The sequence below is a fragment of the Apteryx rowi genome, unplaced genomic scaffold (genome assembly GCF_003343035.1).
Source record: "Apteryx rowi isolate R43461 unplaced genomic scaffold, aptRow1 scaffold_199, whole genome shotgun sequence".
NCBI lineage: Eukaryota > Metazoa > Chordata > Aves > Apterygiformes > Apterygidae > Apteryx > Apteryx rowi.
The window spans coordinates 190,296-214,835 of NW_020448296.1; the positions used below are offsets into that span (position 1 = coordinate 190,296).

At 37.0% G+C, this 24,540-nt stretch overlaps 1 protein-coding gene across 2 annotated transcripts in view; it reads left to right on the plus strand.

Annotated features, from left to right (window-relative positions):
- PTPN2 (protein tyrosine phosphatase, non-receptor type 2) overlaps positions 1-17,167 on the plus strand; it is a 34,804-nt gene extending 17,637 nt beyond the window's left edge. Inside the window, exons 6-10 of one of the 2 annotated variants that reach the window (XM_026063051.1) lie at positions 2,666-2,875; positions 4,280-4,438; positions 9,866-10,056; positions 11,655-11,756; positions 16,338-17,167. In XM_026063051.1, coding sequence (XP_025918836.1) covers positions 2,666-2,875; positions 4,280-4,438; positions 9,866-10,056; positions 11,655-11,756; positions 16,338-16,359 — 684 coding nt within the window. In that variant the 3' untranslated portion in view covers positions 16,360-17,167. Of the gene's footprint in view, positions 1-2,665; positions 2,876-4,279; positions 4,439-9,865; positions 10,057-11,654; positions 15,678-16,337 lie in introns of those variants that run through there. The other variant, XM_026063050.1, reaches the window with a different exon arrangement.
- The last annotated feature ends 7,373 nt before the right edge of the window (positions 17,168-24,540 follow it).

A 24,540-nucleotide genomic window follows, 5' to 3' on the forward strand; every position in this document is an offset into this window, starting at 1 on the left:
AAAGTTTATATTGCCTAGCTGAATCTTGTAGTCCAGCTTTTTTCTTTAAAAGAATATCTAGTTTCCTGGTAATTTTTAAATAAAAATAATTGTTCCTAAAGTTGAATTTTGGACAGTCAGCAGTTGTGGATCTTTAGCAAGCCAAACCTTTTGTGACTGTAGTTTTGCATGGTCTCACATAAATGATAGAGGTAGAGCTTGGGTAGGCTCATTGCTCAGTAATAGAGGAGAGGGTGTCTAAAAAAGGATAGTAAAGACATTCCCATAAAGACAGCACTTTAGCTGTACAACTTGACTCCCAAGAACCCACTTAAAAGAGCTCTACTGTTTAACAGAGAAAATGTGAGAGGTTTGAAATGTTCAAATGGGATTTGGCTGTGCGAGTAAAAACTCCAAGTTCAGAGAAGACCAGCCAGTTCTGGTGCTCTGGAATGGAACTCTTAAAGATGAAGAGTAATAGGTATTGTTAAACGAGCTGAAGAAGTGGAAAATTTTTGGAAAGGGTAAAGCCTTTAATGGTATGAGGAGGAAGAAAAAGAATAATTCTGGGTTAGAGTTGGATGAGATACACAGCAGCAGCGTTCTGTCTTTCTTGGAGAGATACCTGTTTTCAGGTTAGTCTGTGAGCAGGGTGACACTTGGCCATGTGTTTGAACAGAAAGTAGAAACAGATCATCTACCAAATTGCTCTGTGAGGGAGAAAGGGATGAAAGGGGGGGAAATGAGTTGGTATATTATGGCATGGTTGATGAGTGTGTGTGTATTGTACATATATTCCTATAGCACAGTAATTTTTTTTAGTAGAAGGATACTACTGCTTATTACAGTCTGGAATTAAGAAAAAATGTGCACCTTTGTTTTCTATAGATATGTGCCATTTTTTTCCTCTTGGGGAATAAGAGAGGCTTTAATCACTTTTTAAGAGTTGGGGGGGGCAGTAATCAGTGATGATACGGGTATTGGCTGATACCCCTATCAATTACCACTTCAAAGGATCATCTAAATTCAGAAGAAACAACTTTAAACTTCTCTTTACCTAGTATGTGCGTCTAGCTCGTCTCTTTAGTTTTCTTCTTAACTTTGTAAATTTATAAGTTATTTTTCTTAGAAATGGAGGAAATTGCTTAGAATGTTACTTTCTTTACAATTCTGTAATTTCCAGATTTCTTATAAAGAATTTATCTCCTTCATAATTTTAAAATAAATCCCTTATTCCAGTTGATTAGTGAGTTAATTCAGTAGTTGAAAAACTAAGTAGAAAATACCAGTAAGAAGATCTCATTCTAAAACACATATTTTATATTTTAATATTTTGCTTCAGACAAATAACAAAAGGAAATCAGTGTATTTATACAATTTAGGAGGCCTTGGTAGATATTCCCTTTGTAATCTTATCATATTCTTATTTATCAAATATAAAGGTCCAGATTCTGCTGTCCTTGTTGAGCTCTTAGCCAAAAAGAGTGACTTGATTGATCTTAATATCCAGTGTTTTCAGTGGAAGTATTTGTGGTTTTGCAGAGTTGGACATCGAAGGAAAAAGATAAAACTTTGAAATAACAGAGAACCTGCATAAATTTGTTACCGTGGTAGCCCTGAACTGTGGATGATCTGAGTTTCACAAAGGACTTTCATAGATTGGCCCTCGTAGGAACTTGAAAAAGACTGAGCAGGAGATGAACATCAGAATTTATTTGTATTTCATAGATTTATTGTTGCTGAAAAAGAAAAATAGCTCTTCTGGAATACATTGATAATTTAAATCTTGTGCTCCGACTTTGTGAAGACTTAGGTAGGTTTAAAACTACGTGGAAAACGAGCTGAACTGGAGAATAAAAATAACTTTTCTAAGATTCTTAAACTACAGCAGTGATAAAGTTTTCTCAAAATCACCGGAGCAAGAAAAGAAGGGGGTAAGGGGTAGCATTTGACAGCAGGTCTCAAGTGGATTCTCTAAAGATGTGATCCAAATCTACAATCAAAGCTTTTCAGATTTACACATGCTTTGTCACTGTCACACTGCCAACAATACTTGCAGCTAGTTGGTCATGTTAGGAGAGAGGGAGAAAATGCTCTCAGCATCTTTCTTACGTATAAGGAATAAGTATTTCCAGGAGAGGTCCTGTTAGGAAATCTGCAATACGGGTTCTTATAGGCCTTACTTGTAATAAGGCTTTTCCACAAAGCTTTCTGCTACTGTCAGTCGTGTGGTCAGTGCTAATGAGATGCCAATACCTCTTGATATTAAAATTTGTTCTGAGCAAGAGTGGAGAGTGTTTACAGTGCTGGCAGGTTATTTTTTTCAGTCCTATCAGTGCTAGCGGTCTCATAATTGCTATCAGCTGTTAAACTGTGTTAATGGTAGAAAAAGGAGGACATTTGGAGGCAAATAGTAAAACAAACCAGATACAATCTTGGAAGTTCAAGAGGAGGAAAAAAATGTGTATGGTAACAGTTGCAAAAGGCAAAACTACTAACTGTCTGATGGAGAAGAACTGGATAATAACCAACAGTGTGAACTTGAAGCTAATTATTGAGCTGTTTATGTCTAAGTGGGAGATTTAAAATAGAGAGTAGCTGTTGATTTGGATTGAGGCCATGTGTGCTAACTCTTCAATAGTAGAGGTACTTTCTAGTTGCATTATTTWTTTGTTTTCAATTCTAGAGTGGTGAGTCCAGGATGATATTTCATTTTCATTATACTACGTGGCCAGACTTTGGAGTTCCTGAATCCCCAGCGTCATTCCTGAACTTCTTGTTTAAAGTCAGAGAATCCGGTTCACTAAGTCCTGAACATGGACCTGCCGTAGTTCACTGTAGTGCGGGGATAGGGCGATCCGGCACGTTTTCATTAGTAGACACTTGTCTTGTTCTGGTAAGTGCTTGGTCACTTTTCCTCATCACTCCCTTCCTCCTTTTGCTCTTTCCCCCTCTCTCACCCCCCTGTGTGGGCTTTTTGGTCAGAATGCTTTAAAAGCATTTAAGTAAATGACATGTCTGTGAAAATTTTAATAAAGGCATCATGCTGTTCTTTTTTTCTTCTTTTGATATTTTCATGATTTAAAAATGCAACTCTTGAAATAGGTTTAAAAATCCATCTTGAAGTACTTCACAAGTATTTTCAGTTTCCTGTGAAAGAAATAGTATTCTTTTCCTTTCATATAAGATGTTATTTGAAAAGATCAAGATTTTTAAAATACTAGATTAAAGTTAGGCTTGTGAATATATATTTAGACAACTAAATCTATAAGTCTTTTTCCCTAAGCATGAATTATCTAGCAGGTCTGACTGGCCCCTTGTCTCAAGGTTGCAGAATACTGATATCTGAACTAGGATGAGAACTCGGCCATGCCCATGGATCTCCTGCAGTGTGTAATGGAGCGTGGTGCTGAATTCCCCTAGCTGTGCACCTGCACAGTTCTCCTGGGGGGTTGGACTTGGTAGCCAGTTACAGTACCACATGAATGAGTGGGTTTTTTGCTTGCACACTGAACTGTATCAATTGCTCATAATTTGGGTGAATTTTAAATGGTAACTAACAAAATCCAGAGCTTTTCTCTTTGGCTATGCTTGGCAATAGCAAGAAGTACAGCACAGGGCTAAGTACAATTGGATTTAATTTAAATTATAAGAAACAGTAATCTCATGTTTTGGGTAGGCCCTCTCAATTTATTTTCTGTTCTTCAGTTTTCTTTTTTTCTGAATTCTAAAAAACATATATTTTCATGCAAGTATACTTTAATATTTAAGAATTAAAGTGCAAGTAGTGCAGTTATATGATTTAAAAAAAACAACATCAGTGTAGAGTTTATGGGGAAAAGTGTGTACACTGTTGGATTAAGGATTCTGCTTTAAATAATGGAACCTCTCCCATGTTCAGTGATTCCAAATTGCTGTTCCATTCAGGAGTAATAAGAAATATTAACATAGCTTTATGGTTCTGATTCTGATTTTGAAGTATAAATACATGGCTGAGTAAAATCAAGCTTATCTAAATTTCTTAATTTTAAAATGTACTATTATGGTATTGACTTTTTTGGATAATATGTGATCATGGATATATCATAAGTTTTCATTAAATGCTTTACATTTTTTATTCTCTGAAAATAATTTCTAAATCTGTTTGAAATGTTAATTTCTTACATAACTAATAGCAACATGTGAAGAAATTAATTTTTAGTTTGAATTTTATGACTCATACATTTTAACTAGTACTTACTTTATATGTAGTCTTCATTTATCCATGGCTATGAAATTTTAAATATAAATCTCTTTACAGATGGAAAAAAAGGACCCATTCTCTGTAGATATTAAGAAAGTGTTACTGGATATGAGAAAATATCGAATGGGGCTTATTCAGACTCCTGATCAACTAAGATTTTCATATATGGCTGTAATAGAAGGAGCAAAATTCATAATGGGGGATTCAACCATACAGGTAAATGTTTAGCTGTATGTATTTAAACAGAAACAGTATATTGCTAACAGTAGATAATAATGGGCTCTAAGCTATTTTAAAACATGTAATTTTGTGGAATTTAAATAACTTGCCTTTTTCATTAGATGCATAGAAGGTATTAGGGGTATTTAATCAGCACTTTCTATTAGCTAAACTTTTAATCCTATGTATTTGTCTTCCCTGAGATAATATGCAAATATAACTTGTCTGTACTAATATAAAAGAAGGTTATTGAATTTTGAAAGACAAAAGTAACGTTCAGTATCATTTTGAAAGATGACAAGGGTCAGTCTTTTCTGGATTTTTTTGATCATTGCTACACAGTTTCCCAACACTAAAATTGCCTGTTGCTACAGATGATGTTTATTAATAAAGTTACATTTTTCATAGCCTCTAAAATTTGTGTTATACTTAATAGAATCTAGTCCAGTATAATCAGTTTTAGAGCAAACAGATCGCCAAGTTTTTTCTCAGTATGGCTTCCAGTAATTATAGTAGCTACACCTACTTTAAATGACTGTTTTTTTTGGGTTTTGGTTATTTGCTGGGGGAAGGGAGGGAGAAGTTGTGTAACAGACTTAATTCTGCTTTCATATGCTAGAGCTTTTTTATTTTGTTGACTTGTTAAAATTATGAATGAAGCTGGTAAGTTAAAATACATTTCCTGTCTTCTGTGTTTCTGGTAGCTGTCAGATTCTTCCCTTTGACAAATATTCTTTGACTTAGTGTGTAAGTAAATAAATCATTTTACACCACCACTAACCAACACCTAGGCAGTGTGCTGTTAGTCTGATATCTGCATCTTATGACCGGAACACTGCATGATTCATCCGAACACAAACAATAACTTAACCTCCTTATTTTCTGGAAGCTGCTTCTGGTGGTATGTTCCTCTAATCATCTTTCTGCTTTGTGTATTAAAAAGCCATACTTAAAACTGAGCAGCTTCGGTTCCCACATTTTGTCCATCTAGATTACAGGATTTTTTGTTTGTGGATACAAGGAAGCATTGTCAACTCAGAATACTGCTTTTCAGCTTCAAGTGTGTTATTTCTTCACACTAAGAACATGCCTAAGAAGGCATATTTCTCATATTTATTCTTTTTTAGTGGTTGTTCAGATGACCTTTCCTCAATCAGCCTTTTCTGCAGTGCAGTTAGTTGTGCTGGCTTCAGGGTCATGTACAGAAAATCAATTTTTGTTCCACCCTAGCCAGCAGTATTTATAAGAGTATTTCTCATTTCAAGGTCAGCTAGAGCCTTTTTTTACCCATAGAGAAATGTCATACTCTCCAAACAGAGAGGTGTTTACTCCTGTCTGCTAATGATGGGGAGGGCATGAAGTTATTGAATGTAACACTATAATTTAACACTCTCCAAGTGCTCATCTCTGACTTCTCCATGGGTTTCTGAAGTCTAAACTGTGTAGACAAGTAAATGTTCCAGTATGTGTTGTACTTGCTTTCAGCTACTGGGGTGCAACTGCAGTACTAGTATCAGGAGAGAAGGAGACTCTCCCCTTGAATAGCACCTGTAGGACTTCTACCTGTGACGTAAAGAAAGGATTGTATACTCACCTGGRTGGCTCTGAAGCCCCAGAGTTACATGGTTGGTGTGCCAGTTGCATAGTTCTATAGCTAAAACATTGACTTGTTTCATAATTGTATTATAGCACTGCATTGTATAAAAGGAGGCAAAGGAACAAGATTAAAGTTGCCACTTCTATAAAATACCTCCTTAATAAAGTTAAACTACCATTGTTTCAACAACATAGTAAAATAACTTACCATTAGTCATTCGAAAGAAACAGAGTGGTCTCTGAAAAAAATAATTTATGGCTTCAAAAGGACAAAGAAGGTTGAATTTCTTAGATCCGTAGGTCTGTTTTGTAGCCAGAAAACAACATTACAATTTTGTCCTGAAACCTGTGAATCCAGAAACTGTCTCTGGTGTTCRTGTGATTGTGTCAACTGAACATCTTAACATGCCTTTCCATTGTCACCATTCACTCCAACAGGCAATACAGGCCCTAAACCTTCGCTTCTCTGCACACACACTTCAATTATAATTTTAGGGCCGATCATATTTCTCAAATCAAACTTTTCTCATGTTTTTGTTTCTTCCTGACATAATTTCACCAGATGTAGTGTAGTACTTCAATTCCTGAAATATATTTTTGTTGTTCTTTTTCGTAAAATTGCCTGTACTATCACATGGCTTCAAAGTCAATGTAGCAACAGAATCCTTCTCAACACTGTACATTATTTTTCTAGTACTGCCATCAGATAATCTTGTTGTGGGTTTTGAGATTCAAACTTAGTTACCTTTGGGATCATCTATTTGAGCCATTGTTATCTCTTGTTTTATTAATTGTTTAAAATAGAAGTCTCAATGGGAAGTTCCTTCTGTTTGACAAGATAAGTAAAATTCAGTCTCCAGTTTCAGTTCTTCCTTATCACTCCAAATTTATTAATCAGTATTTATCTTAGCCAGCATGTTTCTGATGGACACAAGTATATCTCTGAAAAAGGCTTTGTTCTGTAGGAAATGTGTTTTAAGACCCCTGTCAGATGCAGCTGCTTTGTGGATTTCCATAATTTGTTAGTGACTGCTTTAAAAAAAGATAAAATAAAAATCTTAGAGTCAAGTCTCTTGGGCGCAAAGACTCTCTGTGGATTTCAGATCTATACTGGAAGCTCCTCTGCAGTGGAGGAGTTGATTTATTGTTAAATCTCATTCTGCCAGAGGTTGGCAGAGGTTTGTAGCTTAACTTTCAAAGCAGCTGTGTGTAATTTCATTTATAAATAGCTGTTCTTTGACATCAGTCTCTAGATCTGATATTTAGTTTAGACTAGCAGTCTTGAATTCATTTCACAGACAAGCCTAGCATTCATTTTGTGAAGAGTTAGTTTTCGATTCATCTTTCTTATTGTAAATATTTAAAAGTAACTGAGTTTCTTTTCATGGTATTCTATATCTTTATTGGATGTCTGATTTGTGTGAGAAAAGAACTGGTTGATATTTGGGGGTGAATCTTTTTCCTTCCTGTTACCTCTGTGGTTTTATCTGCATGAAGTTTTGTTGCAAGAAAGTCTTCAGACTGTTCATGATTGCGATAATCAGCTATTAGGATGCAGATTTAGCAAACAGTTTTACTTTGTACTTTTTTTTCCCCCCTCCATCTCCTTTCAGATAACTTCTCAAAAACAAGACGAGTCTTACCTTTCTGTGATGCAATAGATCTCTGGGCTAATGGACATAAAATAGGTGAAGTAGCAGATGGCAACTTTGGCCTAAATAACCTTTCCTTCTTTCATTAGGATTGCAAATTTCTGCCATTCTCTTGTTTTACTCAGTTCTTACACATAAGGTCTTGCTATGTTTTGGAGCCATGAAAGGCGACAGCATAGTTTTGGCATATAGAGAGAAGGGTGAAATGGAAAGAAAGTGTTGAACAGTGGAGAACTATGTAAGGCAAGCTTCTTCCTCATTTTGGAGCTACTGTGGACAGTGCAAACCCTGAAATTACCAGTCTGATTCCTTCACAGTAGCATCATCCAACAGAAATATAGAAAGGGACCCATGAAGAAGATGGAGGAAGCAGTTTGATAGAGGTCAAGCTCAGGAAAGAAAGGCTGTGGAAAAAGATTGAAGAAATGGTGAATAGTAGAATTATGCTGTGGCAAATGCAGCACAGGAAATTTCGTGTGAGCTTTCAATCTAAGCACTTACCCAGAGCTTTCAGGAGAGGATGGAGTGAAGCTCTAATTCACTCTTACAACAAAGACCCCCAAAATAAAAAGAGTATTTGGAATATGGAGTAGGAGGACATCAACTGCAGTGAAGGCTAGAGCAGCCAGTTTATAGTGGCGTTATGTACTAGACTTCTGCTTACTGTGAAAGAAAGGAGGTTTTCAAATAAATGGCTCTGGCATGAATGAGCCTGGCAAGAAGCTTCCGTTTTGAGATATATAAAAAAGGATGCTGGTAGAAGAGAAATCATCTAATTGGAGACTGATGCTGTACTTGTTTCTTCTTGATATTGGCACCACGTATCAGTTCCTAAAAGTACAAAGATGAAAATGTTACTAGAAATTTCAAAAAATGTTGTACTAAAATAGAAATAGCAAAGAGGGGAAGGTAGTTGTGCTCTTTGTAGGACTTTGATAATGTTTGGTAATGCCAGCATTTCAGCTAAGAAGGCAAGATGTTCATGTATATCTAGATTTCAACAGCTCTTAAGAAAACTTCAGAATCGTTCCCTTACTGTCTGTCTAGAAGTGTCTGAAGGACTCTTGTCACTGCTTTTATCTGTCAGTAGTAAAAAGGCATGTAAATACTATTCTCACTTTAAATATAGTCTTATATCAGCCCCACCCTTCCCTGCCCCCTTGCCTAAAGCACCCCACCCCCCCCTTTAAAAAAACTCCTCCTGCTCTTGTGGTGCTTTTGGATGTTACGGGAATTAGTTTAGGTGGCCATTTATCTAATGAGAGCCGCCTCTAAAGAAGCGCTGTGAACTCCTCCAGAACAAGGAACAGGTATGCCATCAGGCCCAGCTATCCTAACAGAATATTCCTGCAGTAAAAAAAACTTGTGCTATATAGTCTGTTTTGCAGCAAAATCTGTTTCTCGGCACATGTATCACTTTTGTCTGCCTGTGTTACAGTAGCATGTCGATACATAGCCAGATTAGGGCTTACTGTGTAAAAAAAAAATCTATTTTTTTATTTATCAGTCTTTTTCATGAGCATCCTTGTTAGCACTGTGTTAGTCTCTCATGTATGGCTAAGAAAACAGTACTCACTAAAGGGTCTTCAGTAAAATTCATATAGCTTGTTACAGCCTTCACTCGCATTAATTGGTATTTGTAGRGATGGTTGCAAACTTTGATTCGTCCATGAATTTTTTTATGTTAGCTTATTAGATTTCCTCTTCAGAACGCATGCTTCCACTGAAATGTTTGTGTTTGATTCTTGATCTGTTGGTTAAGTTTAGTGTGGTGAACAAAGTTAGTATTAGTTACAGTTACGCTATTATACTAGTTATTCGAAAGCACATTTATCCATTACAGTGAATTTAGTGAGAATGTGTACTAGATAGAATAAATTACCTGAAGATAATTTGTGAACTGGAATAACCTTAAGGAAAAACATCCTAGCAAGAATCTAGTGTTTCAACACAGTCAAGTGTTTGTATTAATGTTACCCTGCGCCATAGTTTCCCAGTCACTTGGCTTACTGTTGGAGAAGATACATCTTCGTTAAACCTTATTTATCTAGATTTTTTTTTTCCTTGACCTAACAGTTCCTTTAATCTACTGCTGTGACTATTCTGTGGGGGAGTATCTTGGGTAGAGATAGTATTTGGTGTTACAAATGTTTGAAATATCTTCTCCCTGCTTCAGAAAAGGTGGAAGGAGCTCTCTAAGGAGGACCAAGCACCAAGTTCTGAGCAGTCTCCTCCGCACCCAACCAGAATAACCACAGAGAAGTACAATGGAAACAGCATAGGCCTGGAGAAACAAGATCAAACGGAGAAAATAAATACTGACTTGTCCAATAAAGTTCAAGATATCACAGATGGGAACATTGAAAGGTAGGCAAAACAAACAAATAATTTAGAAGGGGGAGATGCTCTTAAGACAGGCCAAATTATTATATGCTTTTCTTATTGTAGGGAAACTTCAGTTTAAGATTTTTCTTCAGTAGAGAGAAAAAGGTGGTATTTGACAGTCTGTCTTAATTTTTTTTAACGCAACTTTAGCTATTTCATGTGATTAAAGCTTTATTGTTTAAAGGTAGAAGAAAAACAGATGCCTAGAATTGAAGAAGCTAAACTTTGTGCTTGAAAGCATTTTCCTACAGACAGTCTGTGAACTCTGTACAGTGCAAATTAGGTCCTAGGTCATAAAAATGCCCAACAAAATTTCAGACTGATTTTTAAATACAGTGATAACTTCTGGTTGGAAAAATACACGAAACCTTGTGCTTCTGAAACATCTATTGCCTACTGCTTTCTATTTAGTGATTGAAATTGTATCACTGAAGCCATATTTTACCCTCCTTTTGTATTAAATCTACCACTGTTAATAGATTTCTGTGGTTTAGTTGTGGTATGTGAATTTGTCTTTCCCTGTCAAGTTAGGTACTAATGTCTGAACTCCTGGATATAGTTTAGTGAAGGTACAAGCTGCTGTATTGGGAAGAACTTTCTGAATCGCTATGGCCTAAGGGATGCTAGACTCAGCACCTCTGTCACTTTGGTCTTCCTGTGTTACTGTAGCATGCTGATATGTAGCCGGAGCCCAGGACTTACTGAGCAGAGCTGTACATCAAATAGAAAAACATGATGTCTGCTCCAAAGGGTCACAGTCTGAGACAAGCAGCTGTTCAATGCAGATAGAAGAAATTCTGAAATAGCAGATGGGTAGAATACTGAACACCTTGGTGAGGTTTTTATCTTCTGTGCCTCAGTATAGAGTGCTGAGAAAAAATAACATGGTGTTTGTAGATAATTGGAGGAGCCCCTCGCAAGCAGGAGGGGCAGCATGGATGGGAGTGTCACGTTTGTGTGCTAGGACTGTGGGAATCAAAGGGTTTTTGTTGTACAGATGAGCTGTGCTATCTAAAGAGGCTGTGGGGAGACTTGGAGACAAGAATTATGAAAAGTCACTGGTAGAGTAATAACACACACATGATTTTTAGCCTGTGTCTTTAATCAAGATTTAGTTTACAGCCTAAGGCAAACAGCATTAAACTTGTAGACATGAGTAGGTTAAGATCAATGTATCAGTGAGGTTGGTGTTAACTCTGCAGTGGAAACGTACACTTAAATACTACGAATGTTTGCATGTACTATCCTACATATGTATGCAAGCAGCATCCATGCAAAAAATCTCAGATGCTGAATGGAGCACTGATGGGGGAGGACTATGCTCAGATGTTAGGTCAAGCACAATTATTGTTACATATGTCATTTACTAATTTTATAGGGCTTCACTTAATCTCGATGTGCATAGTTTCAGATAAAACAGAATAACAATTGCTTCTTTAGATTTTTTTATGCTACTGCCACAGATGGGTTAACTATTGGAATGTGTTGGGAAGAGAAGTTTGGTTTTAGTATTGTAATAGGGATTTTTCCTGTTTTACAATTTAAGATTTACCTTTTTTTTTCCCCCTCTCTCCTCTAAGTACTGTCCGAAAACGCCTGCGAGAGGATAGAAAAGCTATCACAGCACAGAAGCTGCAGCAGATGAAGCAGAAGCTAAATGAGACTGAAAGAAAAAGAAAAAGGTGGTTATATTGGAAACCTGTTCTCACTAAGATTGGGTTTGGTACATTGATTTTAGTTGGAGCTTATTCTTGCTGGAATATGTATTTTCAAGAACATTCCTTGTAAGTAAACAATAAGCCTGTCTGCTTTAGCAGACAATCTTGCTGCAAGTTAGTGGCTAGGGGGTCTGACTTAAAGCAGTAAACTCTTTACACCTGAAATGGGTACAGATGATTAGAAACAAACTAGAGAAGTGATATCAACAGATCACATGTCAACATCTCAGGACTCTCCACTGCAGGTACTTATGAAAATGAACTGCTACCCCCAACAAAGTTGGTATTTTTTTTCATTTATATGACCAGGTACAAACTTGCTGCAACCGTTTATACACTCTTAAAAACGGTGTTATACCAGATCTCTTAGGCAAACCCTGAACTCAGAGGTTTAGCTACTGAAGGTTGTCTGGGTTTTAATTTACATGCTTGACATAAGCAATAAACAGTGTTGTTATCATTTACATTATTAATGCAAAGAAGTTATCCTTAAATGTGTGTAATGTGTAATGTACTAGTGACATGAACATAAACATTTTATATTCTTATGACCTAGGATAAATATATTTTATAATTGCATATTTAATCTTTTTGTAGTTTACTGTACTTTTAAAAGCTCAGTTTGTACACATTTCTGACCAAAAAGAATTTGATTTTGAAATTAAATGTTAATTATAATTTGTGCATTAAAATAATAGTGCAACCATTCCCCATATTTTGACTCCCAGATTTCTGATGTGAGCAGCTAGGGGGTCTGATGAAGCACTTACCAATTTCTTTTTGGTTAATTTGCATTCCTTATTTATTTTTTTTGTAGTTTTCATTATTTAAATAAGGCTTGGAAATTTGACTTTTTTTTAAGGCTTTTGAAAAGTTTTCCCCCACTGAAAAAGCATACTGTTAAATTGATTAATGTATTCAGACTTCAGCTATTGTTTGAAGCCCAGCATTGTTAAAGTTCTGACATTCCATTAAATGTGAAACCTAATGTTTTGTGTGTCTATAGATTTTAATTGCTACAAGGAATAAAATTCACTCACTAGGAATGGATGTAGAAAGTACATCAAAGTCAAGTCTTACTTCTAAGGGTGGTTTTAATTGAAAACAAATGTTGGTAATGTTCTCCTGTAGTCAGTATTTTCAGTTCTATTAGCCACATCCATAACTTCATGAAGTGTAGAAGACCCACCTAAACTGCTATTCAGGTCCTTTACCACTGTACTGAAGAGGCATGATAGTAAAACACTTAATGATCAGTATTTTGGGAATACTTACGCTAAGATCACTTTAATATCATCAAGCACGCGCCTTGCATTATGTGGACAATGACATTTTCTAAATGGTACTTCACCACAAATCACTTTCTGCCCTTCTCTTTGAGTAGGGAGATTGTATGTGGCTGTATCTAGCTTGCTGTCATTCACATTGAGACTTAGCAACTTCTGCTACTGGACTGCAGGGCGAAACCTGGATTTTATTTATTCAACCATTGCCTTGTTGCATGACATTAGAGAAGTCACTTTGTCTCTCTCTGTTTACCTAGTCTGATTTTGGGGGGGGCAGGGGTGGGGTGGAGGGGTGTCCTTTTGTTAAGCCCTTCTTGGATTTACTGCTGAAAAGTACTCAGCTAGATAATTACTTGTTCCTCCATCCAAAGAAACTAACTTGAAAGGTTTCCAATACTTTCAAGCTCAGTCGTAATATGCCAGGCATGGGGCCCAAATAGTCTGACATTTACTGCACAAAGCTAAGTTGAGTATACACTTTGAAATTCTTATTTCACAATAGCTAATACTATTTTGGACTAAACTGTTTATATAGTAAACAAATGCATAAGTGTCCAGATAAGAGAAAAAGAAGAGAAAACAAATGCGGTTTCTCAGGAGCTACAGTTCTGAGTTCTGGGAGCATTATTCATTAAAGCAAGATAATTTGTCCTGTCGCATTACTGACCAACCATGGAGCTACGACAGCAAAATGACTTACTAATTGCTGTGACACAGTAAGGGCAGGCAGCCAAAGTATTTTAAGACAGGTTGCAATGTTAACAACAAAGATAATTTAGTAAACAAGAGGCTGACAGCAGATTCTTTTTAATTGTGAAGACTGAGGATTTTTCAGTATCAGCTCTACTGATATCCACTGTAAATGTACGTGCCTTAAAAGTTATTTTGATTATGAAAAATCACATGGAATATAATAGAGTGCTTTTGTAACAAAGAAATATTCCAGATTTTGTTCTAAGTGCTTAAAAGCAGCTAAGGAAAACATGCAAGAGAACTTCACTGAAATCACACTGTTTATTTCCTTTCTCTGCATGAAAGGGATTTTCCTGGGCCACCAGCATCCTACTGACATTAAGCTCTAATTGTGTACTGTCAAGTCAAAACTTGATTTTTCTTTTTTTTTTCCTTAATTCTGTCCTCTAAATTTTGGCTTTTTTTGTTCTCTAGACCCTGAGCGGACATTCTTCTTTCCTTGGGGATGGGAGAAGGGGGTGTGTGGGATGCTTATATTGTGTCACATTCTTACCTTCTTGATATGATAAAGTAGGGCTTGCGTATTAAACAGTTAATATGTAAGATTTTGATTTGGCTACATCATTAGGTGTATCTCAATTCTAATTGTTAATAATTTCAGAACCGTGAATCAATAGGTGTTGCACAAAACTATTTTGAGCACTGACTAGTTGGTTACTGTATGGGAGTAGGAAGGGAAATTAAGCATTAGATTTCTTAGCATATTCTAGGAGATGATTTGGATGAAACCCTGTTTTCTGGACCATCAGTAGCTGACTCAGGACAAAATTTGCTCTCTTGCCTTTAGTGCTTCAAAAAAAGAAGTTTGAGAGACTTTTTTTTTAATTGCAAACTGAGCCATGTGATATTGTTAATCTGTAGAATTTAAACTTAAGGCAGTTTTAAACAACTGGATGTTAAATGAGAACAGATGTGGGTCAAAATGAAGGCCTGTCAATCCCTGGGACCTGTGTTTTAGGAGATGCTTAAAGTGTAAAAACAAGGGGAAAAAATTTCCCAGTTTCTGGCAAGCTGCAGACTGGTGCTTTGCTGCTTCTGAAATGCTGTTGAACTGATTCAAAATCTTGCTGTGATTTGCAGCCTCCACTTGCCACCCCTGTTTTGGAAATAGTGTACCAATCAAAGTATTTGCATAGCAGACTTCTTAGCATTTAATCAGTTAATGCTTTGACAGTCAGACGAACACTTTTGTACAAATAGTGCACATTTCAGAAAGACATCGCTAACAAACATTTGGACCTTAGTTGCAAGTGGTTTGCAAGGTTTGGAATTAGTCCCTCAGGTTTTCTGTTTGATTATATTCTTCATGCAGGAACAGTCTACTTAGTGTGATGGTACTTCTGTCATTCTCTACTTTTCTTCAAATGTATTAAGATAATTGAATTCTGTGAAATAGTGTTTTTGAAAAATTGCAAGTTTATTTTATGGAAGTAGGATGTTGCAAGTGAAACCTACCTAATTTCATTAAATCTTGGGGGGGGGAGGTGAGGGGGTGTCTGTTTACTTATATCCATCTGTATTCAATTGAATAGGGAAAAAGTGTAAGTGTGCATGTATGTGTGACTGGAGTGGACTCTGCCAGGGATTAAAAAGCCTGGTTAGCTTTAAGTTCAATTAACGTTAACCAAATTATTTAGCTTGCTGTTTGGCATTGTAGTTTAACCTGAGATTTGACTGCATGAGAAGTTAACAATGTCAAAAGAGGAACTCTTCTTCAGGGTCAAGTGGCTTGAGTCACAGGATGACATTTGCCAAATGGACATAATGCACAGTCTTCCTGGGTTTTTGCAACGTTTTAGATCAGTCTTTCATTTTTATGTACTAAAAATAAATATGTTCAAAATTGCACCTCTGTCTGAGTCTTTATTTAAATTGGAAGGATTAATATTTGGAAGAATTCTTTAATGCTTTAACTTAAAGAAACCTGCTATAATCAAGTAGTGTTTATAGAACTTCCAAGCATTTTGCTTGTAGTTCCCTGGATATTTTGGTGCTGTAAATACCAAGGTCTTTTTATGTGTTCCTGAGTATAGCCTAACCTTTCCTAAGAACAAAATGTTCAATGTTGGAATGTCTTCCTCAGTACAAGACAAATTTGCTTAGAAACATTTATTTCCATGCCACTATGCCAGGATTGGCCTACAAAGCCATGAGAGGTGGTGTTAGGATTTTGAGATGCTGCCTTCTATATTCCCACTAAGGTTGAAGAAGATTTCTGCAGTGCTTATGCTTAGCTGCATGAGTAATGGCTTGCTGGACTGAGACTTATACTTGAAGCTCTCCAGCAAGTAATGTGCCTTACATTATCCTATGGAAATACCTTCTGAAAAAGCAACAGCTTTCCAGGAGTGCTCACTATGCACAAAAATTGATCAGTAGTTACTACAGTGAATGCATGAGAAGCTGCTTTGTGTTTTATAGTGAGTTGCAAACCCATTGTCTGTTCTTATTTTTCTTTTGTACTGTGTACTGAATCGGTGACTTTCTTTTGCGTTGTATGTCGTAGGCCGAGACTGACTGACACCTAAGCCTTCAAGACTTGTGAATATTCTGCAGCTATAAACTGCAAATTATTGACATGCAAAGCGAGACATGAACCCCTCTTCGGGAACAAAACTGAGGTCTATTAAGTTCCAAGAAGACCTCAATTATCTGTTTACAGCGTAAACTACATCCAGGGGATGAAGAACACCACCAGCATGCTACTTTGCAAAACAGAATACTTTGCTGTCTTGTGTTTTTATAATGCCTGTATTAATGTAGAAAGATGTAAAAGAAATAAATTAGAAAATAGTTTGTTTTGTACTGCCATTATTATTGTATTTTTATATGTTTTTGGCAGCATTAAATATTTTTTTAAATTGACAACATGCTATTGTGTGCGCATTATGTTAGGAAGAAAATGTTAAGAGACTTTGGGGGGGGAAAAATTGTATTTTACCTAAAGGCTTCCTAATTTCCTCTCTCACTGGAAGATAGCAAAATATTCTGCATAGAATGGTCTTTATGCAAGCACTTCCATGAATCTGCTGTTAAGTACTGTAGTCTCAGCTAGGAACGTTTGCACACTTCTTTTGTAATACACCACTGATGAGTATTTCTTCATTCATCTAATTTGTTGGTTTGGTAACCCTTCTAATGTTTACTATAAAATATGCACAAAACAGAATAACTTTGAAGGGAARGTGTTTCATTATCATTGATGCTTTAAAGGAAAGACAGGAAATCTGAAGTTCCAATACCCACAGTCATACATAATTAATGGTACTAAGGGCCTGGTGGAAAGCAGACAGTCAATGGAATCTGTAATTAAATGGGTTTTGGATTATGCCATCAGTGTTCTGTGTGTAATGTTTTATTTCACATCTTAAATCCCTGATCACCTCTTTTCCCTGATGCATTTGGAATGGCTGGACTGGAAAGGGGTAAATGGGAATACTGTTTAAGGAGCTAGTTTAATGAACTCAACAGGTCTTTGAGCCCTGTATATTCTATAACAGAGTTGATTTAAATTCTTCATTGAAGTTCTCTGACAGGTTTCAAATAAATGTTTAATTCACAAAAAAATTAATATGAATGTCTAAACTAGTATGCTGTGGGTTTTTCTGTATAACTGTACTTTGCATATTTTTTGTGTAACGGGGTTTTGTATAAATGATACAGTTTAATGTTGCTGAAGGTAGGGAGGAGAAGAAAACACTTAAAGCATGGAATACACAGGAGTATGGGACTACTAAGGGTATTTCTGCTGAAATAAGTAGATATATTAAAACTTGGTTTTCAGACTGACTCATGAAAGCAGTGCTATCCAGAATTGTATTTAACTTGAATGTGAAGCTGAAGCAGAGGAATATTTTATGCCATTTCTTGAACTAAATGTACTTGGCACCATTGCAGAATAGTCTAAATCACCAGCATCTGGCTTGTCTAAGTATTTTAAATTTCTTTAGGTGACTAGGTAGTTCATAGTCTACATTAGATTGAGGGGAAAAAAAACTATTACAAGTTGATTCAGCTTTCATTTTCAAGTCTGTCTTTGCAGCTGTGAGACCAGGCATTTTAGAGCAAGAGATCAAGATCTGGCCAAAAACTGCAGTAAACACCACTGTCGAATACAGAAATGGAACCTGTTTATACCACTTCACCCACCTCTGGCTATGGCTTTCAGACATTCATGCCTTTCAACTTCAGATGAATAAGGGTTTCCCTGGTTTTGTCCTCTTTAAATCATAAGTATGAATAAGGCAGAAGACTACTGGAAGTGTGTGCATACTTTATTCCACTTGCTGCTATCATAGATAATTGTAACTATCAACTATGTTTATCAGCTAGTTTATCTTCTGGTGTGGTTTCAAGTATAGATGGCTAAGTGTATTTTGGCCCTAGTCGCACAGTGGCCTCTTTTCAAAATGCTGGTGTCCTTGCTCTTCAGAGTTTTTTTGAAGGGCCTCCCTCCCCAGAGCTGCCAGACTAAATTTTGCTTCAGGCTAACTTCATGAACAGGCTCTCGTGAGGAGTAAAGGGAATAAAGAAATAGCATTTCCCAAAACAGAGCTTTGTCAGAGTAACAGCGCTGGAGCCTGGGCTTGCTGGCCGGGGAAGTGTTTGTGTGTGTTTGCTGTTTTTACACGATGCTAGAATTCTACTCTGAAAATGTATTTAAAAAGATGAAGAAAGTTGAGAGGCTGCATTCTAAGAGAAAAGAACAGCAGTTTCTAATCACAGCCCTGAAAGTAATCAGATAGATAGAAGAATGATAGACTTGTAGATTTTCAGCTGAAAAACTGAATTATGGCTAACCTACCTGCTAGTTTTTCCCAGCTTCAAGAGAAATTCTGCAGCAAGGTACTTGTTTATAGCTTTTACCAGCCATATTACTGACCCAAGGACAAAACCACTACCTTGCACTGCAGCACGTCTTCGTAGGCAAAGGCATAGGCAGCAACTGTAGCTGCAGCGGTTGGGCTCGCTGCTTGCGGGCAGCGGAAGGCTCCGCCGCAGGCAGCGGGAGGAGCCGCCTGCGCCCGCTGCTCGCCGCGCGGCCCGGAGCGGCTGCGGCCCCGGCAGCCCGCGCTCCGCTGCCACCTGGCGGCCGCCACCCGGCCCAAACCTGCTTTTTATCCCGATTCCCAGGAGGGGCTAGAGCGCCCGAGAGCTACTTGCAGCACCCATGAGTGAAAGAGTCTGTATCTCTTCCACAGGGAAAAAGAAAGCTTTGAGCTCCCCCCCTTTAGAGCCCCTTGCTTGGGAACTTGCTCACCTTTCCTTCTCCTTGAAGTTTTACTCCACAGTGCCTCAGCTGCGGAGGTACTTATTTTTTTAAACAAGCTAAACCTGCTGTGAGGCAAACACCACCACCTTTATCTTTTTTTGTCTTCAGTAATTTATTGGTCCTCTTGCTGCATACACCTTATAGTAACTTTTTAAAAGGTAGGAAAGATACTTTACTGCTTATTTTTAAAAGCATTCAGATTCTTGGTTCCTTCCTCTCCACAGCTGTGCATGTCTTGCTTGGGTCTAGTACGTTTGTATCATGGCCCTGACTATAATATAAAGTTTAAGGAGGGTACCATCCTCAGCAAGCTTCTTTCAAATCTGTTACCATGCTTGACATCTGTTTTAACAAATTTAAGTTCAGACTCAACATGCATGGGGCAGTGTTCAGGACTGGAATTTAGTTAGTTAGCTAAATCTACGTACCCATTAGGTAGTGAGTTGGGGAGGCTCGGGGAGTGGGGAAGCAGAGGGAGAATAACATAAACTGGAGATAATCCTCACCTGGCTTAGCATGGAGCCAGCCTTCAAAGTCATTCACAGGACAGAGCTCCTGCAGTGCAGTTCTGAAAGCTAATAGTTGCTTCCCAAAATTTTCCTCATACTCACCCTTCTTCTCCATGTTAAGTTTCTGATGAAGAACCAGATCTTTTTGCATGTTTTTTTCTTGCTTACAGCACTTAAAAGATTTGAGGAATAGCATCAGTATATTTATGCCTGTAAAACATGTATTTTTATCTCATGGCTTGCTCTATTTTATTAGTCAGTTTTTAGGCTCCAAGAAACTCTTAGATGGCAGTTGTCATTTTGAAAATGTCTTGGAGTGCTTTTTTGGAGTCATCTTTGCCATGATCTAGCCTCTGTTGTGAGGTTTCAGATAAATGCTTAGTAGTTGTAGTTACAACATCAGACATTAGATACCACAATTTAGATCCTTAAATATTCCTCTTTTAATTATTGACCACTTCTCTGCGGAATCTTAACAGATTTTTTGTGCCACAGGGTTCACTTTCTACCTTACTTTCCATAACATCATTATAAAAATTGTTTGTGGCCTGCCTGGAATGGTCAGGGCTTCATCCTCACTACCAAGAATTAAAACAGACATTTCTGTAGTATAGCTATCTATTGTTTATTACCTCTGCCTGATTTGAAGATATTTAGAGCTAGAAAATCATTTTTATAACTGTGAATCTCTGATTATGATAAATCCAATTAGCTCACTGATTAAAACTGGCCAGTTCAATAAAAAAGGATAATATTCTCATATACACAAACTCCTAACTGGAAGCTGCAGTAATTTAACTCACCCCCGTTCTGAGGATCTCCGCAACCTGGAGAGAAAGGCTTCTGCATTACACTTAGGTTGCTATCAGACAAACTAGGGAGATGAGAAGACTGATGCAAATTTGAGCATGGAGGTCAGGACTTCCAAGACATCTCTCTGAGGCTGGAGAATTTTAGAAGAGCTCTAAATGATAAAATTCAGCCTTTTAATTGCTTGAAATACTAAATTTCATGCCTTACAGTTTTGGTTAATAGCTGAAGAGGGATTCCAGTAGTGGAAAACTGTATATGACTAGCATGGATTCAAGACAAGTCAACCAAATGATGGCAGAAAGTAAGACTTAAGCTTAAGTAAGCTTAAGTAAGGAAAGCTTAATAAAATTTTGTATTTCCCACTGTCTTTTTCCTCAAACTTATTGGTTAAGAAACTAAAAGAATAGGTTAAGGGGGAAGGGGAAAGGAAATTCATTCTAGCTACTAGTTAACTACATATAAACTACATGATGCTGCTTTTAGGTTAAAATGCACTCAAGCCTTACTGTTTTCTAAGGGATGTTGTCACTATGTTATATATAGGAACTTACCTGATGCCTTCATGTACAATTTTATATTCTTGGAGCTGGAACATAAATAAATAGATTTTCTTCAGATGTATAACAGATGTTGTAACTATAGAAGGAACAGCAGTTGGTGAGGCAATGTCTTCTCTGAAACCAAGACTTCAGTCTCAGTTTCTGTTAAGCACCACAGCAGATTGTTAGTGCAGTGTGTACTGAGATTATCTGGCCATCTGCCTATCCTGCCTTTGAGCATTCAAATCACAAGGGACTACCAGTAAGTCTACATTTAGAAACACTCATAGAGCCTTAAAGAATCTTGTTTGGCTTGGTTACATTGTTTTATTTGAAACAAATTTAAAGAATTGATTTTTTAAAACACTCACTTTAAAAATCTTGATGCTTTGTTCTTAAAAGGAAAAAAACAACAACTATATATTCCACCAGTAGCCCACTGATACATTTTCCTAAGATGTTTGTAACATAAGCACAGGTTTAGTTAAAAGGCCAACAGAAATGGCCACCTAATATTGACTTCCAAAGCAAAAAAGTAATGCAGAAAAGTAAGCAGCAAATGCAGGAATCCTCCTTAGTACTAAAATTATCTTTAAAGCATTCATTTTGCAACATTGGCCTTTTTCTTTTTTTTTCTTTCTTTTTTTTTTTTTTAATATGCATTTGTGCAGCTCATCTCAGTTTCCCCAAGCAGTCCAGCTGCTTTAAAACAGCTGGCTGTAAATATCATACAAGTGTCTAAGCTATTTGAGAGAGTATTTTCATGAGAAATTGCACCTTTTATCTGTAATCATTAGAAGAAGGAGAGAAAAACAACTCTCATGCCTTAGAAAAATTTGGGATGCTTGAGGGCGATGGTCTGCTGGTCAAGCATTCCCTTGCTGCTGCTTCAGAGTTCTTGTTTTTCTGCCTCTAGTCTTTTATCGCTGCTTCTCCTTGTTCCAAGCCTTACTAACTTTCCTTGAAACTTAATCTATTATCAAAACTGCTTTGATTTTGATGAATACAGTTTGCAATTAAATACCTTAACTGCAGCTTCCAAAATACCACTCTGTGTACAGACTCCCATCATGATTAATACAACCCATACAAGACTTCTCCTACTTGATGAACTTCATGTAGATGCCCAAGCAATGGTGCTTGTTGCCCAAATGATGTTTTAATTCAGCTAATAGAACTCCCTTAAGTTTTTTTTTTATATATCATTTAAAAAGCCCAGGAGTCAACTTTGGTGTATCAGGTTTTTAGTACCTTGTATATTTTGCTTCAACACAGTATGTTCTAGATCTTGAGCAAAGATTTAGCCTGTGTCAAACAGCTGCAGAGAACCCTGTTTGGGTTTGCTATTTGTATGTAACACGTTATTTAAACACCAAAGCTTTATACAAGTGAACTCCCTAATGCATCACGTATGCTCTCAAACATGTTTGCAGTATTGAACATCATAGAGAAAACCAGTCTGGAGGCAGAGATGGTTAGTAAGCTTATTGGTTATACAACAGTGTGGCTCAAGTTCACAGGTGTTAGAATAATGACAGTTGTGAATAGGGCCTAAATGAAGCAGGTAATTTGATCCCCAAGGAATTAASTAGTTAAACAGAGCCAACTAATAAATAATGCTTATACTTTTTTTTTTTTTTTAATAAAATGACTGTAAGTTCAAAAGCTTGTGTCTGTTCATAATTCCCCCTTTTTTTTCTCCACTAGGAATGTTCTATGATGGTTAGAAAAACCTAATTAAGCATCTCAAATGCATATGTAATTATTTCCAAACAGCAGTACTCATTGTATAAGCAACATGCAAGCTGTGATTGAAGAGCTGGTTCTTTGATGGGTACAGTTCAGCATTTTGAAAGCTAATATAATACAAGACATACTTTCAGAGCTTATTCTTCAAGGTCATTGTAGTTGTGATCATCTGACCCCTGCACAAATGCAGGTATATTCCCATGCTAGTCTAGTACAAAGGCCTAAACTAAGGTAATGCAGAGGCTGGTGTTGAAAGGGTACTGGCAATGCAACCTCTGTTACAGAGCTATACAGACTCATGTTCACAACCTGCAAAATCAGACCTTTCATTTAAGAGAGCTGCAAACAAATAGCCCAAGTGATCCCCTGCCCCCCAACCCCTCTTCTGTAAAGCAAAGCCTTAGTGTATTCATTCCCCTCTTTAAGAGTTTTCATCTCAGGAAAGCTTACAGAAGGTACTACTGATTTTAACAGGCATCTCCATTATGTTGGTTTGTCTAGTGATTCCAACAGAATTCCACAATTAGGTGTTTTTTAAAAAACACCAGTCATTCTATATATTGGCTGTCAGTTCAAGGTGTTCCTCTTACCCACATCCATCCACTCTTCTAAAATGACAGGAGCTTATGTTCCAAGATGAGTATGTTTACATTGCTAGGCCATTCTTTCTTGACCCAGCATAACTTCTCCAGTATGTCAGCAAAGCTCCCATTCTACAGCTCAATCCAAACATGATCATTAGAAGAGAGTCGCAGAAGCTGCAGTGTGCAGAGCAGGAAACGGTCTTCCCTGAATATCCCCAGCAGCTTCGTTCTGAGATCAAAAGCTGACCCATTGTATTTTATTGGTAAACTGACATACTCTACTGGCTTCCAGGTCTAAACCCCAAACCAGGTCCATAATCAGCCTCATAATTTCTGACTCCCTTGCTTAGAATTTGACCATCTAAGAAGATGAATACTCAGTTCCAGATTCCACAGCATATGAGAACACACAAGTAGTTTTTGTGAGTTACACAGGACTACATGCTTAAAGTTAAGAGGTGCCCTAAGTATTTACTGGTCTAAGGCRAAAGTTTTCAACCAGCTTGGAAGATTCAGCATCTAAACTAATGTACAGCATTAGTTTACAGTTTCATAATAATTACCAAATCTCTCCATGCCCACTACTGTTCTGTTACAGGTGATGTATTACATTCACACATAATCTGAGAATCCATCAAAATAAAGGATGACATTTGAAAAACATTTAGATCATTAGTCCTTTTCTAAAAATGCAAAATTTGAATGAACAGTATTTGCAAGAACAATAAATCATCATGGTGGGATCTAAAAAAAGGTAGGCTGCAAAATGGCTTAGCCTTCCACGTGCCTACGGTTGAGAGAAGAAAAAAAAAAAACAACCCACAAACACACCCACGCACAAACACCCCCCCCCCAAAAAAAAGAAAAACAAACAGATCCACTCAAGTTCCCTGGGAAACAATCATAAGATCATGAGCTAAAATAAATCTTTAGGCTCAGAATAATGCTGTGATCCTTTTAGTCATGTTACTTGGTTCATCTCCTGGTTGAATGCCAGTTCTACACTAGTTGCTTCTTTGTTCAGAGAAGTTTCTTTCCATTCACAGTCACATTAGTGCATGGCTTGGAGGGGCAGAACTTTTTTTATACCATGAAACACAGTACCTGCATGCTGTAGGTACTGTAGAAGCTAATCAGCATGAACAAAGAATTACTTTACATTTCTAGCATGGCATTTAGCATTAAGAAGCATCAGTGTTATACAATTCAAACCTTTAAAAAAAAAAAACTTAAAAAAACAAAA